At 27.7% G+C, this 23805-nt stretch overlaps 1 protein-coding gene and 1 long non-coding RNA gene across 5 annotated transcripts in view; one reads left to right on the top strand and one right to left on the bottom strand.

The window, feature by feature from the left end:
* LOC136973427 (uncharacterized) overlaps positions 1–5120 on the bottom strand; it is a 30025-nt gene extending 24905 nt beyond the window's left edge. The window contains exon 1 of one of the 2 annotated variants that reach the window (XR_010880491.1): positions 4984–5120. This is a non-coding gene — a long non-coding RNA (uncharacterized lncRNA). The remainder of the gene's footprint in view (positions 1–4983) is intronic. The other variant, XR_010880492.1, reaches the window with a different exon arrangement.
* A 175-nt stretch (positions 5121–5295) lies between these two features.
* The window catches only part of LOC136973424 (protein grainyhead-like), a 74475-nt gene continuing 55965 nt past the window's right edge, over positions 5296–23805 (top strand). For 2 of the 3 annotated variants that reach the window (XM_067268146.1, XM_067268148.1), the window contains exon 1: positions 5296–5465. In XM_067268146.1, coding sequence (XP_067124247.1) covers positions 5314–5465 — 152 coding nt within the window. In that variant the 5' untranslated portion in view covers positions 5296–5313. Of the gene's footprint in view, positions 5466–22472; positions 22654–23805 lie in introns of those variants that run through there. The other variant, XM_067268149.1, reaches the window with a different exon arrangement.

The following is a 23805-nucleotide window of genomic DNA, read 5'->3' as shown; positions in this document are numbered from 1 at the left end:
GCTTATGAGTCGAGTCATAACTGCATGCATACAGTTGCGTTCGGTTACAAATATAATACATTAAGTCAAGACATCACTAGCGATCGACCAAAATTGGCTTGGCGATCGACCGGTCGATCGTGATCGACTTGTTGGCCACCCCTGCTATATAGTATATACTACTATACTCTAAATATGTACTGTACTGTACAATAGAATTTATCCAAATAAATCTTTAGAGTATTATACTTAGAGCGCTTGCATTTCGAGTAAAATTTTTCCTCTAAATCTCTCAAATTTTAATTTATTCCTTAAATGAATGTTAAATTTGATAATTTTTTTATGTAATTTTATTTACATTTTCTATCATTTTGATAAAACATCGACTTTAAAGAAAGAAAAATTAATTAAATCATAATTAAACCCTCGTGATTACGCCTGTTAATTATGAGTTAAAATAAATAGAAAATTAAATTAAATAATTACAATTAACAATTATTATGTTTAAATAGGAAAACCGTAATGCATTTTTATAATTTTTATTATTCTGAATTCTTTAGAAGTAAATAAAATTTTATTTTTTTACTGTCATAAATTTCTATATTTATATATATATATATATATATATTTTTTTTTTTTTTAATTATTACGTTAAAATGACACACTAAATCACAGATATTGCCGTGAATAAGGAGGATAATCTGTTGAAAAAAACTTTCTAAGCAATTTTAATGTTCAGAAACGCATGTAAACGTCATAGAAGACCACCCATACATTGATACGGGTCAATACAAAGTATCAAAAATTGTCATATTTTTTATTATTATTATTTTAATAAGAAACATTTTTATTTTAGATCCTGTTTTCGGTATAAATGACGTCATGAATACGTAGCCTCGACCTTAACCTTGTCCTGAAAATTCCCTTGTCAGAAATACGGTCAGTCACCTGTATGTTTACTGATGATCCTGCTAGGTGGGTTATCTTATACAGGTACCTTTTCGAAAAGAACCGTATATGGAAGTCGATTATCTATCCATTGTTGACGTGTTTCGTCTTCTAATATCGAACATAGATCAAAGAAAGTGATGCAAACGTCACTAACTTCGTCACAATACTTACATCTCTTCATTAAGTAGAGAGTTTAAAACTGTGTGTTCTTAACCAATAAAAATGAACCTTTTTTTTACAGAAATTATAGATAAAATTACATCTAGAATAGAATTAGCTTGAATTTAAGTTATAAAATAAAGTGTTTTTATATGTTTCTATGACCTTTTGCCTACTTTGGTGGATTCAAATTTTTCTGTACAAAATGGAGAAATGCCTTTATGACTCTTTAAAGGTTTTGTGCGTGGGTATGGAATTTTGTTTTGTATGTTAATCGCTTCAAATATGTGTGGTTTTATAGTGCATACAGAAATATTTTATTTTTTAAGTGTACTGTAATGCACATCTACCAGCACTTTTTCTTTTGTTTGGTACAAAAATTTAGATTAATTTCTGTATTAAAAGCACAGTATATATATATATATTTTTTAATTTAATATTTTATTGTTTAAATAATTGCACTAGAAGAATTGATATAGGAAGCTTTCGTTTTCATTAAAGGAACTAATGAGGAAATATGGTTAAATATTTATATTATTAATAAAGAATAAAAGTTTCATTCCTCATCTGCGCGATTTCTGTGCAAAAAAAAAACAAAAAAGCAAGAAAAAACAACTTAAAATTCCAAAGTTTAAACAGTTTATTCAACTTTGCTCCTGCATAAGTTACTCTCATCTCATTTGCATAGAATAGAATACCTCAAATAAGAAAAAAAATCATACCAAAAATACCCCAATTTTTCCTGTTCCTTCTTTGGTAATGTTATAAAAACACCATTTTATTAATATTTTTATAAAAAGAAAAAAAAATCAAATATAAGTGTAGGCCTACACCAGCCATAAAATCGAATTTTAAGATGCAACGTGGAGTCCTTCAGGTATTTTATTGACAACTTTCTTAAATTAATAAGCATATAATTATAAATTTTATACAGTTAAATTGCGTATCAGTAATAGAGAATTGCTTAAAATTGAACGAACATTAAATCAGATGTCAACCGTGTCTGCTAAGTCTATTTTCACTACTATAACACAGAGCTAGACACAAAACCAAGTATCTACATCTATTATATATCCCTACAACGTTCTTAGAGTCATCAGCCATGGTTCTTCAACCTTTAATGTCTGTAATTATAGTGGAGTTGTTGAGACAGGGTGGTATAGGACATTGACAAAAATCACTATTTCGGTTAGTATCACCCCAGGGATAAGTAAGTCTAGGGGGAAGGAAAAAAAAGGAATAAAAGCTCTGAAGATACTTTCTACTCATGCAATTCTTCCGTTCTTTCTCTTATTTAAAAAGATAATTGCATTGAGTTAAGTGTAATTGCATTCTATAAATATTGCTCCGGGATAGGCAAATTTTATGTATATCTAAATCATAAATCTGTCATCTTATATATAATATTTTAACAATGTCTATTAACATTGATATGCCTCAAAAAAAAATACTCTATAAAAATGGTTGCAAGATCTGAATATTTTATGTTCTTTAAGGGTAACTTAATTAGCTTCTACATCTTCGGGATTATAGTAATTTAAAAATTTTTGAGTTTAAAAATTGTTTAGAGCTATTTTAAATAGTTTAATGCAACGTTTTAGTTAGTTACATCCTCGGAATAACTGATTACACGCTTAAGATGGTAAGGAATTTTTTAGAAAGAAGTGTAATAAGTTACTGCTATTCTGAGGACGTAGCTGCTACTAAAATATCTTAAAAACTTTGTATTTTTGTAGATTTTGAAAAATTCTTCATCAATTAAAGAAAATGAAATATTTAAATATTAATATCTTCCACGATTATGTGAATTAACATTTGAGATGATTTTGGTAAATTTATATAATTCAGGAATGATTTAAATTACTTTCTGACTTTCCTACAAAAACTAAGCGTTTTTTAGACTAACTTTTCCTATAGGGAATTCAATAAATTAACGAATAATTAATATATTGTAATATATAAAGAGTAACTCATCCTATAACTCAATAAATTATTTAGTATATAATCATTTAAGGAAGAAGAATATTAAGGAAATTTTAAACTTTAGACACAGAAATTACTACTTAGTTAATCTGCATCATTTTTTTCAATAATAAATGCTCCTTTTTTTTCTTTAAGTGTTTTTTTCACGTTAGAAATTTAATGTATTCTTAAAATTTGAAAAAATTTTGATTTTTCAAACAAATCTTATTGTGTTGATAGAGACTTATCGGATTACCAAAACATATTTCGAACAAAGAAAATAGTGTTTATCGATTCGAACAATTGAAAAGAACAATTGGATAGTGAGGGGAGAAGGTGTTGTGTCCTAAATAAACTACACAATGTTACATACAATCACAATAACTTTATAGACATTGTTCTCTGCCCATCTAGCCTTCACCTAGTTATCCAACTACAACCACGATTTCATCACATACCAGGCATATTCCTTAATTTATCTTTATTTATTTTTTTTCGCTACTTTTGCAATAGAAATACAACGCCTTCTATAAAATATGTCAAAACAATAGTTAGGGAGGGGTTAATAGTGAAAATGGAATTAAAACTCCACCTTCGAGAACTTGGTCTTAACCTTTGACATTTTTGTGCTCCCCTTTTTTATTATTATTTTATCACAAAGCTCCCGAAAATACGATTTCATTTTATAATTATCATTCGGAAGCATTTCGTCAGCATTTTTTGCCATATTTTATTAATATATTAGCTTAATTTTAAGTGAAATGCCTAGCGTATAGCTGGCATTCTTGTAAACATTTTTGGAGTTTTAGAACGATTTTCGTGGATTAAAATAATGTTATGTAAGTTGTGAATGTGTTTTTTTGAGGGAGAATTTTTCTGAATGTGGGTGTTTTATTCAATCGCTGTTAAATTAGATAATAAGTAAATAAAAGGGGCATTCCTTCAGGTAAAATTGGAGAACATAACTGTCAGATAAGATTTACAATTTTACCCTGTTCCCGAAGAATGGAGAGTCTAAAGCCATATTCGGAATCAGGGAAAAACAGTATTTTATTACTCTTCTACCAAAGATTTATCTTATTAAAATTTATTATTTTATATCCTATTAAAAACATTTAAAAAACATAAATAAATAAATAAAGTTTTATAGGCTTCCTTTACTAAAAGTTTATTACATAAAACGGCTTCGAACTTTCATTAAAAATTTTAAAAATAAATTAGAAATATTTTAAATTTTAGTTTAGTTTTATAAATTTGATCTTTAAATAGATGTATCAGTCTTTAAAGATATTGTTTAAAATTATTGTATAGGTTTTTTTTTAATACTTTAAATGGGAGAGTCGTGATAAAAGATAATAATTAAATTAAGAATGTCGTCGTGATGAAGTTGCAAAATTTTGTCTTACTTGGATCGTTTACTGATCATCATTTATCGATCCAAAGCCTGAGGGGTTTCTGGGGTGGTCGTGAAGATATCGAGATGAAGCTGCAATTCAAAAGGCACTGCCACTGACTTGTAGGCATAAACGCTAATTGTCTAGATTTCTGTGTAGTTTTTCTGTTATTTTAATTTAAAAAAAAAAAAAAAACTGTATAAAAACCTATAAATCTCCTTACTTTCGTTGCTTTCTTACAATTAAATCCAATAATTTTGCGTTAAATGATATTATTTATAGTACATTATTTATCAATATTTTAAAGATTTATTATTAATTTCCGAGGAGATTTTTAGCATAAAAAAAGATTTTATAATAATTTTAAAAAAAACGTTAAATTTAGTTAAAAAACAATCCAGGCTATTTATTTTATTAACATATTTAAAAATTCGTTTGGAAAAGTTTAATACCTTAGTCTTTTTAAAGCAAATCTTAAAAAATAAAAGGAATAATTGATGCTATCCCTAAGACGAACGGGGAACTTGTAAACACTCACCTCTTCGACCTTCTCAAACGTAACGTGATGGGCATTGGCCGTCCACCCCCTTACACCTGGCCCAATGGTACGTTCCATACTGTCGGCCATGTTTGTCATACCTGGGTTTACAGTGAACGACTGACAGAGAACTACGATGGTAGGCTTAGGGGTTTAATAGAATCATAAACTGTTTAAGATTACGTTGGACTCATCGTGACGAATATACATCTCCGGAGTGACTACAAACAAAACGAGTAAGTGGCCTACATCCTTCTTGGACACTTGCTGTTTCGCTAAAGAACTGGTTTGTAGTAGACTAAAGGCAGATCTAGTGGTGTGCAGCCAACAATGGAAGCTAGAGGGACAGGTTTTTCGAGTTTCGGGGGATCTTCGCCATCTAGAGACGATTCAGCTAGCCCGGACGAGAGGCCTTCGACAGCCGATTCTTCGGCAGGCCAACCGAGCAAGACATCGAGCCCCGCGGCTGGTCCGGTCGTCAGGTATTGTCCTTACCTATTTTCTCTTTTATTTTACATGATATGTTCTCTATGCCATATTAATACAACCGCACACTTGTAGATCTAAACTGAAAAATCTGGTTTCTCTTAGTGCATCACTTTCAGTCTCTGCACAGTACAGTATATTCTCCTCTTCAATGACATCAATACTACTTTGTTTTCAAATATAAAATACTGTACTCTACAGTACAGTACATACTATTGCAATAATATAGATGATACGCTAATTTGATAGATATAATCTTGATAATCTTCAAAGTATCGATCTATATCATACAAAATCCTCCCTAAATCTGATACTAGAATCCTAGAATCAAACATTCTTGAACTTGTTAGTTTTTAGTTTCAATTTTTAATAAATGTTATCAACTTATCTTAAAGTTAAGTCCAGTATCATTATCACAAACTCCATTGATCGTTATCACCGTTAAACACTTCTTACATCAATCTTTTCTTCTGTAAATTCCAAGTAAAATCATATAAAATTTAATCTGTCCAGTGAATTAAAGTATACAAATTATTTTTTCACAAGGATATTTTTAGTCCTCATATATATATATATATATATATATATATATATATATATATTTCATTACTTTATAATTATTATACGAAGTTCCGTTTTGATAATTAATTCCTCGATGCGATCATGTAAACCAAGCATTAAATTTTTACACTCGAATAAACATAGGACCTAATTTAGATGTTAGATCTAGATAAGCTTATACGACATACAAAAATAGATTTAACTTTTTATTAACGCTTTTTAATTCATGTGTCTGCTATAAAAATCACATATATAAAAATGCTATCTCATTATTTCATATTTAATGTTCTAGATTTCTGAGTCACATTTAAAATAATAAGATTAAAATCTATATAAATATATTGAGGTTCTGTGTAAACTTTTCATTTTTTAAAATGCTTTCGTGTAAAATAGACCTAGATTTTAGTTGACAGATTAATTACGCTTAAAACTTAAGAATTAGGCAACGGAGACTTTATTTAAATGGTTAATTAAGTTATAAGCAAATATTTAGGCCCTATTTGAAATGAAATTTAGATTTTTAAGCTCTATATACTTTAAAAAATTCGTAAAAAATTCCGTAACTCCGTAACATTTGTCATCCTTATAACGAAAGTTAAGCGTATGTTAGGACGAAACTATTTTAAATTAGGTGAAGAGAAAGATTTTTGCCTCCGTGAATCAAAAATTTATGCTAGAATTAAATAATTAGAGAAGAAAAATGAAAGATGCGGTTGTAGAAGGATAAAGATTCAAAGCAACACGTGTCTGATGTGTGGGCGTTGCTATGACATCTGATTGGTAACTCCCGCGGTTTCTAATGGGCGGGGTCTATTTTAGTGAAACATGTAATGGAAATGGGCTGGGCAATTGTGCATTTATGTAGATTATCATCTATTGTTTCCTTATAAAAATAGATTATGAGCAAGAATACGTTACGAAAAATCATTCTTTTAATTATTAAATTAATTTTTCTTCGTAGAAAAATATACTTTAATACATTTACTTTTTAGATTAAATATCGATAATTTTTGATCGATTACGATAAATTTAGGCCCATATATGTGCTTATTTACGAATGCAGATTTTGATATATTGTTTTTAACTAGTTTTTTGATGTTTTTTTTTAAACAATAAACTACTAAATATTTCCAAATTACAATAGAAAATATGCATAGTTGATTATTACTTAGCCTACTTATAAGCTAATAAATTTACATCTTTTAATATTTAATAACGTAAACTGGTGACGAAATTGGTAAATTTTAGTGCATCTATGTAAGCAAAGTTTACTCTGTATTGTTAATTTAGTTATGATCTTATGTGTAAGTTATGAATAAGAAACTTTTCCTCGTTAAATAATATATGAGAATGTTGGAAATATTTTAATAAAATAATAATAATAATAATAATCTAATTAAAATTCAGTAGAGCTGTAGTATGAAGTGTGTAGGTTATCAACTGCGTGAATTACTTTCTAGAATTTTCCTTTTATTTGAGATAAGTATTACAAAATTAATTATTTAATGTTAAAACATAGCTTACAACCTATTTTATGTACTTTTTATTCAGGAAAAATTGATTATTTTTTACATAAAAAATTATAAATTTATATTTATTTTTATTCGTTTAATTTTATAAATATTTCTATAAAGTAGGAAAGGATTTTGCATATAAAACTACGAGATTCAAGAAGGATAAAAACTGTAAATTAAGCTATAAATGTGTGATTTTTTTAAATTAAAATTTATAAATTTATGATTATTTTTAATGAATTTCAAATTAATTATTGTAATGTCTATAAATTAGAAAAGAATTTTGTATATAAAATGTAAGAGATAAGAAGGATAAAATGTAATTAAGGTAACGAAATAATAGTTTTTTCGTTAAGATTTTAATAGATTAAAAGAGAATTTTGTATATAAAACTAAAATTAAACTATAAAAATTCATTTTAATTGACAATTTAATCGATCTTTGTAATTTCTTTTATCTTTATTTATAAATTCCTTTAATTCTTCGTCAAGGTTTTAATAAATTAGGAAAGAATTTATTTATTTAAAAAAAAAAAGCATGTATAGAAGATAAAGAAGAATAGGCTATAAATTAAACCATTAATGTATAATTTTTCAATAGCTTAATTAGGGCTTATCACAATCGACTAAATATCTTGGTGGCTGTTACCAAAATCTTGAATAATCAGATACACCATCTTAAAGAACAGGTGAATGTCCGCATCGGGTTTTGCTTCATGGATGTTTCCAATTCACTGATCATGCGGCCAACACTTCTGTAGAGTAACATTGTCAAAAATAAATACATTTTACCAACAACTTTCTTTTATATAAACGTGCTTACAAACGGGTTAACTTCATATCACTTTCTACGTTCTACAAAAATAAAAAAATTAAATCAAAAATAACCATTTTATCATAACATTTCTTTATAATATCACAGCTTAGAATATCGTGTGGCCGATGATCTAATAATAGCGATTCATTCATACGTGTTAAATTCAAATTGAGCTGTATCTGATATTAATCCTTATGGGCGTAAATTCTAATTAAAATATTGTATATAATCGTCATAAAAAAAAGATTTAGAGAGAGAGAGAAAGAAAGAAAAAAAGAGCAAACAAACAGAAAATTAGGTCAGAGTAACTCCCAAGGTTTCTGATCTCATTATATCTGTCTAGAGGAATAGGAGCATTGTAGATTCCTAAAACTGGTTGGATCAGCACATCATATATGCAGTTTATAACATATTTTAGCTAGAAAATACGGAAATAAGGACAAATTTTATATATATATAGATCTTAAAAATTTTGCGAAATATGACGAATAGAAATTAAATTTTCATCGTGACTCCAACCTACAATGGTACAGTTTGGTGACAATGCAGTACCAGATCTCTTGATTATTATTCTTTTTTCTTCTTCTTACAATTATGATAATGTCTTATTGTTCTAATGACAGAGCAAATATGAGTATGATTTTAAAGAATGTGGGCATTGGTTGACCGAAGAAACATCATTCATTCTTTTATAACTTATAACATTTTTACCTTGACTCATGGGGAAATTTTAAGATTCTGAAAAAAACCAAACAACCAAAACAAAAAAAAAAATTGTTGTTTCTTCTTAATGATTTGTTATGGATGACATTCTTTAAAAATTTAAATGTCACGGGTTAAAAGTTGAATATTCCTCTCCGTTCGGTCTAGTTTTAATTTTTTTAATGTAATATTTCCTTTAAAAAGTATTATTTTTCACTATAATGTTAAAATTATGCTACTTTATAGTAAAAAATAATAACATATATTTATTTGTAACCTCAAAACATCTTGCCCTTTGGTAATTTACTGATTTTGATGTGTTTATGTAACTATCGAATGAATTAAGTAGAATGAAAATAGGCCAGATTTTATTAGAAATTTATAGATCTATGCAAATTTTATTAACGTAATTAACAAATTTTAGTATTAATATTAACTTTAGTCTATTATAATAATTCAAAATCCAATGAAAAAAAAAACAATGTTAGGCTATAAACTTAGATCAGAGTTGCAGAAAACCCAGCAAAGTTTTCATCATAGTGATATTGTTAATGATAAACTAGCTCAAAACTTAAAAGAAAACCTCAAAAAGTTATTTTTAAAGAAACTTATTCAACACTGAAGATGAAGAACCTTTGAAAATTACAGTAAACCTCAAAATTCTTTTCATATTCAATTGAATAAATTTGAGAATATTTGCATAAGAAAAGTCGAGAGATTTTATTTCCAGTTTAAAATAGTCTTTACAGAAAGCCTATTATACTTCAAAGTATATAAAATCCTATTTAAAGTTTCTATTTTGCTCAGTTGAACCTTTATATAGACTATTAAATTTTTTAAACCAGTTTAATTTAGTTATTCTCTACACTTTTTGCTATTTTAAAATTTAATTTTTAATTTCGGAAGTTTAAAATAATCTAGAAATTTTGAAGATAAAATGTTCTCATCTTCAGAATTTCGATTAAAACCTTTAAAAACTTGGAAAATGTCGCATGTGATATACAAAAATGGTAGGAAATTACACAAGAAAGTTCACTTTCTTGTTATATTAATAACTTGTTTATTTTTTTATACGAGTTTTTATTTATGTATAACCGCTACAAATCGATAATTTCAGAATTATAAGCTATAACTGACCTATTTTCATGTTGTCAACTATCAAAAACAGCAATTGAGCATACTAGAACTTTAGATAGATGAACAATGGAGAATTTAACGAAAGGACAATTTCTAAAGAATGAATAGATTGAATGAAATTATGTTCCTTCAAGCATTTCAGTCCTAAGATATAGCGGATGTTAAAAGCCTATGGGCTATAAATAGGCTTATAATGTATATTCAACTTGAACCACTTAATCCTTTGTCAAGATTCAATAGTTCGAGTTGAATGAACAGAATTCAAAGAGGATTATTTAAGTTAAGAGAATTAAAGCGAAAAAATTAAAATAAAAATGAATTACGCAACTTCATTATTATGATTTAAAATACAATTTTCTCATAAATGAGAAATTTAATTATGTGAAATAATTTTTATCTGGGAGAAAGGGGGAGGAAAAATGTCCAGAATGTTTCAATTAAGCCACCACATAGAAGGCACCATTTAGTAGAAACGATTTAGATCTTTTTGTTTAGAATAAGTTCACATCTTCTACGGACAAAGGCAGCCATTTTATCACATATCATTAAACAAGCATAGATTTTTATCTAAGACAAATGGGTGGGTCAATCGAAGAAGCATCCATGGCAATGACTACTTACACCTTCACGGAACGTCACAAAACGAATCATATAGACATCATTTGATCACAAAATTACAGTCAAACTTTGTAAAGTTTGCTTAGGAAAGACATTTTAAAAAACACAAACCCAACATTAAGTCATCTTAGCACATCATTACGTAGATTTTTCTAAGGGGACCCACATAAAACATTAGATAAGTTAAACATTGTAACTCCATTGTTTTCGCTCAGCGATAAAAACATTATTTTACAGATGATAATGTTTAACTTAATTTTACTCAGAAGAATTTCTGACTATGTAATTCTTTTACAAAATGTTTTCAAGCTTACAGAAGTTATTCCTTACTCGAATTTTAGTATTAAAAAAAATCACCCTAAATAACTCAGCCAAGCATAATTTATTCAGTACATAAAAGAGGCAACTAATTATAATTATTTCGTAAAAGTAATAAACAATACAAGAAAAGAAAAAGAACAATTTATAACATCATAAACCCACAATTAATCTGATAAAACTTTAAATAAAAATTGAGCTCGACATCGATACTCGTTATTTATCGATAGAAAAAAAAAACAAGAAAGAAAATCAAGAACATTAAAAATAATACCTTAAATACAAGCAGTTCGTTATAAATCAGTTCGTTATAAATTAACTATAAATAAATTAAATTTACGAAAAAAAACAGAAAAAATTATTACACTGAACAAAGAATTGTATAATTAGCCAATCGCTGCGATTGGTAAATTTTCTTTTCTCTTTCATCAATGGCTACTGTGATTGGTCATTGACCCTTGTTTTAATACCTTCAGGTTAATCTTTACCGAAAATGGATTTCGTTTTCGTATCTCGGTTTCTTGTAGTAATTTTATCCCATAAAAATCATACGATCATATTATAAATATATATAATATATATATATAATATATATATTTTATTATTATATATTTATTTTATTCTTTGTTGAAGGGCGTGGTTTCTTCTTTAAGTTTCCTCTGCTTTCGTTATTTATAGTCACATATCAGTTAAGTTACAAGACGAAAAAAATATATTGCTTAGCTCAACTTTTGCTCTTAATAAAATTGTCAATAAATTTTAAAAATTGTTTATTGGTATGTAAAAAGAATTAGGTGATTTAAATAGATTTATATGCATAATTTAAATAAAAAAAAATTTACTTACTTTCTACGGCGCTCGACTTGAATGTAGAGTGGAGTAGATTTATAGACTTGAATAATTAAAAAATTAAAATAAGCTTTTGATTATATTAAGAAATTTATTTATTTAGAAAAATTAATTAATATTATTATTATTATTATTTGTTTTCATAAAATGTGTTTGTGTGGTTGAAATGAATGCGGAAACCTAAATTATAAATTAAGTTTAAATAAACGTGGAAACATGATAATCAAACACGATATTTAATATAAGAATCGAGTCTTTACAGTGGTTAACTGACTTGGGCCATCCTGTATTTAAAATAACTTATCGTAAATTTAATCAAGATTTAATTGAAATCCGTTAATTTCTTCGTTTTTATTATATAAAACAAGTTTATTTAAATCCGCAATAAACTAAATATATTAAAGTTTATATATCTTTAACAACGAGATATTTAGATTATAAACTTTAATTCACGCATGAAACAATTTATAAATATATTTTATTGTTAGCATTTTTTGTCTGATTTTTATATTTTCTAAATTAATTTATTATAAAATAAACTATAAATCTTAAGAAATCGAGCCTTAAAATGAAAGAATTGATTTAATTTTGATCGAATATTCAATTAATTTTAATTAAAGTTCAAAGAAACAAGTTTTCGAACAAAGAAAAGACTTATATTCGTAACCTCCAACTTAAAAAAAAAAAAAAAAATCAAACAAACGAAATTTATATTTAGGTTTACAGCCATAAAATTCAAAAGGCATGAAAGAATTTAAATTGATATTTTGCAAGAGCGTTGAAAAGTTTGAATTCCAAATACTTTTTTTTTTACGAAAAAATAATAAAAATTAAATTAGAAAAAAAAATATATATATATATATATATTTCTTCATTTATTGTTCTTGGAACTAAAATCAAACTAACTCTATACCATTCATTACTTTGTTTTGCTTCTTTTTTATCTATGTATATTGTGTGTAGAGTGTGTATGCTTTGTTTTAAATATTCTAGTCACGTATATTTTTATAGTTGCTGTAATTTTATCTGTTTTTTAGATTTTTTTTCCTATATAAAATTCTTCTATTTTGGTTATCGATTGTACAGTACAGTACAATACGTCTGGATACCCTATTAATTTACTTAAAATACTGTATAAAATATATAAAATAAAGTATATTTTAAGAAGCATCTTGTAAGAATGTCTTCCATATTTTCAGCTTCTTACAGTAAAATAACTTTTTATATTTAAAAAAAAAATTAAACATATTCTAGTAATTTATAGTTTATTTTAGTAATTTATCTACTTTTTTGTATAGTTTTATTAGAGATAATAGAGAAAAGGGAGAGTTTTATGAGTAACAATTGATTATGTGACGTGCATTAAAAAGCATTGGTAGGCCTGAGTTTATAAATGAGTAAATTTAAGAGAAGAAATCTGTATAGTTGTTAAACAATCATTTGTAAGCTGTATCAAGAATGTCGAACAAGTTCTCCAATGAAATAAATAGGCTATAATGATTGTTAAGATCATTGTAGAAAGCCGAGCCGGGTTGCTAGCCTATACGCTCTTTAAGCATGTATATAAATTACTCAGTGCTATATTTTACTTTAGCTCGTAAAACTGTATATAAAGGATAGATTTTATACAATTGTAGACCGTAAAGAAGTTCGCAAATGTACTAGAGCTTAAAACAATATTTTATACTATTTTTATACAGTTTTACGTGGTATAATATTGCGTATAAAATACACTTGCAAGCATTTTACTGTAAGAGCGTAAGAGCTTTTATATTCTGAACCTCCTTACAGTAGTTACTTAAGGCTTTATACTTAAGGTTTTTTATACTTTAAAAAAAATGACATTTTCTATACAATTCCGTTAATATACAAGTTTATTTTAGTAAATTTATTCATTTTTTTCATCACTTCATTAACTTTCCTGTACCTTATTTAACCGCCGCGTATTATTTTAGAGGGGGTTGACATTTCCAAAAAAATTTATTTACATGAAAATTTCATCAAGGCGATAGAATAAAGCGAAAATTAAATATTAACATATTTCAGTTCAAAGTTTTGCGAGTTCGAGTGCCATTAGAGATTCCTCGGAATTTTAGCCCAAGGACTCTCATCCATCATCCACTGGAAGATATAGAGGTTAGTGGGCGATGAAAACGGAATGCAGATGAAACTGTACTCTTGCCCACGTATCAAGAATGTAAAATTGGGGCCTCACATGTTGCCAAAAAAAAAACAAACAATTATATATTTTTATTACAATTTACAGAATTAAACACGAATTCCTCATGCGCTCGTGTTCTAATGTTTCTTAATTAATTAAATATATAAATTTTTAGTTAAAATTTATCTAAAATTTAATGATAATTATAGTAAAGAAAAATCTCTATATTTTCTTTGCAGGTTTTTAATTAAAATAGATTTAATTATCACTTAAATTTAGGTCTGTAGAAAGAATTATCTCGTCTTTAAATAGGTTTTATGAAAAAATCTAGCGGATGTAAATGTTTAAGAAGCCGTTTAAGTGAAGCTGTTAGAACAATTTAGATGAATATCTTTACATTTATCTCCTGAGAATAGATTAATTACTTTGTAAGAACCTCTTAAAATATATCTTAACATTCATTTTTTATATAAGATAATCGCCTAGCATGGCGCCTGTAGATCGAAACGATAGATTTTAGACTATTTTCTAGTGTTTCGGCTTACGAAACAATGCGAATAATACCGTATAAAAAAATTAAATATATTATTTTTTTATCAGTTAAATTAACAATTATTTTTAAATTTATCATATTATCAATTAAATAATCTTTAATATTTTTCTTATAAGATGTGTGTAAGTGTAAAATTGTTATTTTATAAGAGTTTTCACTGAAAAATTTATGAATAATTAATAATATTTAAGCTTTTAATGATGATTTATTGTTATTTTTAAATCATGAATTTACAAAAAATTAGATATTAAAGTTAATTGATATAAAAATAATTTAAATTTTTGAAATCTTTTTAATGCTAAATTTAATTAAATAAGTTCTTAAAATCGAATTTTTAAAAAAATAAAAAAATTGTAAAATGTAAAATTATAATTACGTAAAAATCAATTTAAAATATTTGAAAGCATTTTTTAAGCTTTCAATATTAATAAAAAGCATTATTTTATACATGAATTTTTAAATTTTTCGATGATTCTTAATTAGTTTTAAGTCATTAATTAGTTCAAATATTTAATAAATTATTTATTTAACTAAATTAAGTAACGAAGATGTTTAATTAATAAATTATTATTATTTTTGTATAGCTTAATCTATTCTTTGCAATTTGTATCTAAAGAGAAAGAATTTCTCATTACTCAAGTCCCGTCAATGAAACTTATGATGTTTTGACTTCAAAATTCTATTTAAAAAATATATAATAAAATTATATTTTTTTAAATATTCGATTTATTTGCTATAATTCTTTTAATATACTTTGAACAAGTCGAGATATCAGATAATTCTTCATGTGACCTAAATCAATATGGGTCGAAACTCGCTATGATTTACTATCAACTGGGAAATAAATTAAAAGATATCATTTAAAATAATTATTAATAAGTTAATTAAGTCTTATTTTACTGATAATACTGATTTAACTTGGATAAATTACCCTTTTTTTTTTCTCAACAAAATTCGACTCTAAACCTAGATCTACTTCCGAAATTCATGATGCTTAGAAGCTTAATGACATCTTTTATATCTGTTAATGCCTTATAATGCTTAGATACTTAATGATAAATGAATGATTTTTATGATTTAGAATCGTTTATTTCTTATTTAACATGTATTTTTTTTTATATACATATAATTATTACTGTATACTAATGGCATTTTAAATTCATTCTCATGATTTGCTTCTGAGTAAAAGTAAATTTATAATTAAACTTTTTACAGTTTTATCGTAATTTAAATCGGTTTTAAAATAATTTTTCGTATATTTTAATTTAAAAAAAATTCAATAAAATTAACATTTTTATTCAGTTTTGATCATGTAAAGATGAGAAGAAGCTTATCAATTAATTATTATTAAAATGAAAACAAAATTATAATTAAAATTTCAGAAGAAACAATTTGCATTTTATTTTTATTTCTTTAATTATAAAATTTTAATCAAGCATTAAGTTCATTGTGTAATTAAATTTTATAAGTGCTACAGTACAAGTATAATTATAATAATAATAATAATAATTTTAAGCCCTTCTTAATATTAGTTTAAGTATATCTTGTTTATGAAGCGATTATTTATGTAAAAAACATTTAATATAATTCTATTATGATCGTAATGACGTTAAGAAACATTCTTATCGTCATTACTACATTAAAAATCTAAGAATAATTCAAATAACCTCATATTATATTTGTTAAAATTGGATAGAATGTGTACACATTAACGAAAATTACATTACGCTTCATTGAATTTCTTTATCTTTAATTAACCTTTAATGTTGTCGAAAAAAAAAAAATGGTTTTAAAATATTTAAAAAATATGTTTTAAAAACTAAATTTAAACTATAATTTTTTTAAAAATTTTATTTAAGAATTTTCTCTTCGAAGCGAAAATAAAGCTTGAGCAAAGACTATTTCTCTAAGGCTTAGAATATTTTTTTAAATTAAATTTTTTTTAAAAAAAAGGTCATTTTAAAGATTAAATACATCTACAGATTTAAAAAATGCTCTTCAAAAGAGGGGAAAAAAGGAAATAAAAATGGTGACACTTAAAGCTTGAAGAGAGAAAACAGTCTTTTGTGAATTTTAAGAGTTGGGAAAAGAATATTTCTTTTTTAAATTACGAATTTTTTTATTTATAAAACGTTGTAAATGATAAATATAACTTAAAACTATTTATTAAAAATTACTTCTCTCTTTTGAAGATATTCTTAGAATGTGGAGGACGAAAAGTAGGGGAAAGTCTTATAATACAGAACACAATTTTTTGAATGTGTTGTACAAGTTTGTGGTTTGGTAGAGATAAATAATCGTGCCATTTTTGGAAAATTTGATCCTTTTTTGAACATTATTTTCTGTCGAATCGATGGCTTAATTTTAAATGTTTTGCAAAACTTAAATTCCAATTTCAAAAACTCCTTCCTGCTGCCTGATTCGAGTTGCTTAACGTGGCTAGTTTGATTTTCGTCTCTTCCCTCTTGGAAATCATTTTCAATTTATCACATAATGTGCTTTTGGCGAAAACTGTTCGCTTGCTTGACATACATTTTCTCCTTGCCACCGACAACACTTTCGATCGCTAATTTCGTGTTCTTCTTCATCCATTTATTTACTTTTCTGTTTTTCCTTCGGACGCCTTATCATCTTCACCAGAAACAATTAACAGAATTGTCAAAATTTACTTCAAAATGGACCGTCTGATATTACTTGACCAGCGTGACATAACTGCACATCGGTGTTATATGGCTTATTTACACACTAGGTGCTTCTCTGCCACCAGAAATAATAACACTTAACTTTTTCTTTTCTCCTTTACAAAACAAAATCCCGAAGTTATCTAGCAATACTTGGTAACACCGTAAAAACCACAAAATATCTCACAGCTACCGAACAATACAACACAGAACTTCCAATACGACAATCCCACGCCTTCTTCGTATGATGCTAGGAACAGGTGACTTGTCTAGTGGCCCCCACACTTGCACCCATCTCCAGATAATGACATTATCCGATACTACGCGACTTTCCTCTGTTCTTTGTTCAATCTTTAGAATATTGAAGAAATATTTTGTAAATTTTTAAAATATTTTCTTAAACTAAAGAACAAAATTTACCTTTTTAATTGTAAATTTTAAACGTAAGAAAATTCCGAGATTTTACAAGAGGCTTGGTTTTTTTTTTTAACCATGTTTCGTAAGTTACTGTAATGTTTATTTATAACTAAAAATAAAATAGTTGTTATAAACAATTTTAATTTAAAATATATTTTATAAATAAAATACATTCAAAATTTATATTATTTTATTCTAGTAAACTATATTTATACCTTTATAAAATTTTAAAAACTTCGTGTAAAAAGCACTTAGAACTACATCATTCTTACAGATTTTAATAAATTATCTCAATGTTTTCTTTCTTTTTTCTTTTTTAATACATAATAGAATAGGTTTAGATGAACACGATTTCAAAATTTACATTTAAATATAACTCTTCCATTTGTAAACTTTAATTCTTGTTAGAAATGTAGAGCATGAAAACAGAAATTCCATCAGTAATGGTCGAGTAATATTCTAGATTTAAAAAAAAAAAGAGGCAAAGAGCACTGCGAGCAACAGAAATAATGAAACAAAATGACAGCTAATAGTAGAGCCAGTTGCTCTGTAAGCAGGGAATTTCCCCGAACGACATATAAATAGTCCATGAGTCAACAAGTTAGTCAACAACGGTTTTTATTTCCGGTACTTTAAATGGTTGTTTAAGTCCAGATCCAAGTAACCTTTACTTCCCTCACCTGTTTCCTCTCCCTCCTCCATCCCGTAGAATCATTTTATAAAGTGGATTTTTATGTAAATTTACACCAATTTTCTTCTCGAATTTTGACGCGAGAACCACTGGTATAGTTTAATTTTTAAAATAAGGATAGATAAGTTATTAGAGAGGAGGTAACACACCCACTTATACTAGAAAAAAATTAGAATTGTTTCAATGTTATAACAATTATTAGTACAAGTCTTGTTTGTAGACTAAATAATACGTTTAAGTCAAACAGCAGTAGGTCTGACTCTTATATATCGATGACAGTTTCTAGGAAATCTATAGATGTGATAATGATAATGATTGTTATATAGAAACCACACACATTGTCTAACGAAATGCGGAATGGCTCCTTTGAAACGAGTCCGTGTAATTGATGGAGGTTTGCTACAGAAATTACGCGATGTAATTGAAGACGGCTGCCGTAAGCAACCACGAACTTGTAATTCTAACAGCGGGGTATTCTATGCATTGTCAGTCTTTCGTTTGATAGAATAGTCGTGTCCTTCACCTCCAATTTTTCTGCCCATCATCGAAGAAACCTACAATAAAAAGTAAAACCGATTATGCTATGAAAAAGGTTACGGTTACAGGCGGTCTATCAAGCGACAAGTCATCAAATATATCCACCGATGGGTTATGTGAAAACAATATGAGATTAACTAGCTAATAAAACCAAAGCTAAGATGAAAGTAACAGGAAGATTACACTTTTTTTTCCAATTTTTCAGGTCATATGAGTCACTCTCTTGAATTTTTCACATTGCTGAACTTGTTTTCTTCATATTTTATGATAATCTTAGTCTGGCTTTTGATTATTTATTTCAGTTTTTTTATTGTTTTATTAAAAAGAATACACGAAACGATATGTAACAGTCAAAACAATTAAGTCCTGGTTGCTTGAGCCTAAGTTTTTAATGTTTTATATTGCTTGAGCTTTGTTTTTTCTAAGAAAAAGTGGGATTAAAATAGCCTGAAAACTTACGAAGCATACATTTTAAACCCATTTTCTCTTAATTTCTTATTATCCATGCTTATTTCTCACATGAAAGTTCGGTTTACCAGAACCCAATTTAATAGATTTCCGGTTAAATTTTTAAGTTGTAAAATAAGAACCGTGGTATAAGTGAAATTAGTAAAATTAAGCTTGCATTGCCCTGCCCATCAAAAAACTTCCACGTATTGTTAATTAAAGGATAAATCAACGTAAGTCTGTTCGGAGCTTAATCTAGTAAATTCTAAAAATAGATTTCTAAACTAAATTTTTTCCCCGTCAAATAAAGAAGCAATAGGAAGCACAACGTATGAATAAAGAATTGTAATACGCTCATGTGGCATAATAATAATAAAAGAAACACTCGAAGCTTAAACGTGGTATTTACTATTCTTTGTTAATCCTTCAGGAAGGGAAAAAGGAACAGGAAAGATTTTTAACAGGCCTAAACGATGATCTTCGAAGATAAAGGTCAACAAAGGTTGATTCGTGATCAGGCAGCGCAGAGTAGTTTATTGCAAGAAGAATTAATTTGTAAGAAACAGTTTGCAAAGCACGCGATGTTGTTGTAATCCTGTCCTTGGTCTTGCACGCACATAAGTTGTGACAATTTACGCGGGGTCACTTTTTGAAAGATGAAAAATAGATGCGAAGGGGAACTTGATTTATTTATCATTCTCTTGTTGCATTGCATTTTTTGATAGGTATATAAGTTATACGATGCATACCCTATTTAAATTGACGCAGTCATACCTTTTTTTAGGAAGTCACGTTTTCGTTTCAATAATAGATAGGTTGAAATCTTTATTTAGGAAAAAAAAATGTTTTTTAACGCAATGGATTGAAAATGAGACCATTATTTAAGCCATTATAGTGAAAAAATATGTGTATAAATCTCTTTTGTAATCTTTAAAAATTCACACGGGCCGTCTCTCCGACAATTTTCACTAATACATTCTCGAAGGGGGCTTTAGAACCACCTTCAATTTTAAAGAAATTGAAAGTAATTTTGGTATTATCTAAGCCAAATCTTTAATAGTCTTTCGAAAGACAAGCGCTAAAATCGACCATTGTGACGTCACCAAAGTGTTTAAGAAGACTCACACCTGGGCGGCGCACCCAATCGAGAAAAATGTCGGCGCAATTTATATGACAGGATCCAATCTCCATCCTCCGCTAGACGAGCAGAAAAAAAGGGCACCAAAATGTGTCTGCAGGCGATGACGTCATAGGCATATTATCAAGAGCTCAGAGTAAAAATGATTACCCTCCGCACTTCTATCTGCAACAGTTATCAATAGAGAAACCTAGATTCGACTCAAAGCCTAGAGCAGAGTACATTCAACCACGTACTGTGTTTTTTATAGTCATTCTATTCAAGCACCTAGTCTACAACTACCTATATATTACGTGTTTAATAAATACTGGCTCGGCCGAAGGTGGGTACTAAGACAGAAACATTCATTACTGTCATTGTCGATAAATCTTCTCTTCACGCATTAACAGAGAGAGAACGGTTTCCATTAGCATCAGTTGCCATTAGTTATGTCCTCGCTACCACGCCTCAGCTGTCAGTCGAAATCTGACCAATTAACGTCGACCCCCTCGCTGTGCTCTTATCTTTAAGACTTCCAATGTAAGTGATTGTTGAGAAATCGCTAAGTCAGGGAGTGAAATCGAATTCATTACTTACAGACCTACAGACAAATGAAACAATCTGTAATGCATGTTTCTCGTATCACAATAATCGCGTGTAACTGTAAAACCATCGCGTGATCGCCTTTGTTATACTCGTTGACCTATTATTTGATTACCGATGAAACAAAATTTTTAATTTGTTTCTATTTCATAAAAACCTTGTCCCGAAATTAACTTGAAATATAAATTTCACTCGCAAGTCTATGACTTAAAGACAGGTTGAAAGTCTCGGACTAAAAACACATTTCAAGCCTTTGAAACACGCGAAGCCTGAATTTTAAGGCTTAAAATTCTGATTGGAAACAAAATAAGCTGACTTTAAACAGATTCAAGGGCTTAATTGGTTTACATCAGATTTAAAAGTGATGAATACGTTTGATATTATATAGAAAAACGTTATGTGCTTGTTAAAAGTAGTGAAAAATTGTACTGGTTTGAATTAAATTTAATGAATTATCCCTTATTTTCATCGAAATTATAACTTAAGTAAAGGATATATTGATAAAAATCTCATCTTTAGCTCAAAGGAAACGCTAATTACGAAAGGAAAAAAAAAGGAATTGTTTTTGCGCCGTGTAGTGGAAGATATGACCTTACTTCTAATGGTTTCTTCAGGATAGAATGCAAAAGGAAGGTAGGAAGAGACAGAAATGGTTTTATATTTCTAGAAAAACAATAACAGTGTATCACCAATGACCTTGCTTTTAGAAGGGCGACCCGAAGAAGGACGCTACTGTAGCGTAGAGTTATGGGTCAGTTACCTTAAGTAATATAAGATAGTATCACTCGATAAAGTGTCAAAGAAGTGTTTATAAACCATGATTCAGTTTGGCATTCATATATTAAACTACCAAACTACCAATACTTATCGTGTAACAGATACATCAACCGCTACAAAAAATTGTTACGCCGCATAACAAGAAATAACCGCTTTAAAATGGGCAAAATCTTTTGTATTATATTCGTAATTACGGTATAACAACAATCGGCTACTTAAACACGTCAAACGGGCACTTTCGTGTAAAGAAATTTAAAAAATGTGTACTACGAATTATACGAAAAATGGAAAGATTTATTTATTTATTGTTTTTTAATCGATAAGAGGTCCATTTTTCATAACAATGAAGCTTATTGTGATGTAAAAAGGGTCTAAATTTTCGAGTACAGTAACAGCGAAAGATGCTACGATAAGAACACTGAGCCTTCGACCACAAACGCCACCTATTCAGTGTAGTTTCGATAAAGGCCGCTGCGTGGCGCATCATCCAGGTAGACAACAATATTGTTCGTTGTGTCGAATGTTTTGTTTCACGTTCTGCTTGAGGTGCTGCGGGAATTCAATTAAGCAGTTAATTAATTGAATTGGCTTAATTGAAGCCAGTTCTAACTCCAGACTCTCATAACTCATTCAGATGATTTTAATTGAAAAGAAAAAAACTGAAACCAGAATTCTTCTAGAATAGGTAAGGCTTCGTTTGTATAAACGCTCGTTTTTAATCGTTTGTTTTATATTTTATTTAATTAATTTTTAACTCGTTTCACTTCTTGACTGAATTAAAAAACGTCGAGTAAATTGTACGTTACTTTTCTTTATTGAAATTGTTGTTTTTTACTTTATTTTTTTTTTAGTGTTTATGCTAAAATTATAAATTAATTTTAATAATAGAAACACTTATCATTAAATTTATTTGTGTATAAAATAGAAAGGGTTAAAGGGAAGTATGCATTTAATAAATTATAAATTTCGCTTTTATTTATGTGCATTTTTGTAACAGGTTTATCAAATTTGTTTAATAAAAAAAAATAATTTAAATTATGTGTACAGTACAGGCTATATAATAAGGAAAATGTTTTCACTGATAATTTTTTTTTAAACTTTACCCTTAAAATTTTTATCTTTTTAATTCTTTTTATTGATTTTTAAGTAATATAATAGCGCAAACACGTGATAAATTTTAAATTAAATTGATAAAATTTGCATTAAACCTTCTATTTATTTATAAAATTAAAATGCCAATTTTTGAGCGTAACTTTTACTATTCATTTGAATTATTTTCTTTTCTTTTTCTTTAAAAGAAAATTTATCATTAATGCATTATTATATTTATTGTTAGAAAGAAACTTTGCTTGAAGGCAAATATTTTGCAACGAAAAATGCACCACAGTAGTTTATAATCCCTCATATATTAACAATTTTCAAAAGTGTCCGCAAAATGGAACAAACGCTATTATTATGCATATATTTACAATACCTAAGGCTATGTATACGTCCACAATCAGTTGTAGTTAGTAGGTGTGACTGCTCCACCCTTAGCTTGGGTGTGTACTTCCTTGATAGTTATGTCTAGATCGAACTTGTGCATATTCCAGTTGAGAGCTACGATAAAGAAAGTGCACATAACAAACGTTGCATTCATTACTTACAATTTATAACTCAAATTTAAATCGTTTTAATAAAAATTAATTGGTAAATCGAATGTAATTATTGTTATTTGACTCTATTATATACGAGTCTCAGCTCCATTGAGACTTTATCATATTTACATACATATATATATATGTATATATATGCATAAAAAACTGACCGGATCTCTGAAAGGTTAGTACAGTCTCCC

Source organism: Centruroides vittatus, unplaced genomic scaffold (assembly GCF_030686945.1).
Source record: "Centruroides vittatus isolate TY-2023 unplaced genomic scaffold, ASM3068694v2 contig_3170, whole genome shotgun sequence".
Classification (NCBI taxonomy): domain Eukaryota; kingdom Metazoa; phylum Arthropoda; class Arachnida; order Scorpiones; family Buthidae; genus Centruroides; species Centruroides vittatus.
The sequence above is the reverse complement of the archived record's forward strand: the minus strand, read 5'-3'. Positions and strand labels throughout refer to the sequence as shown.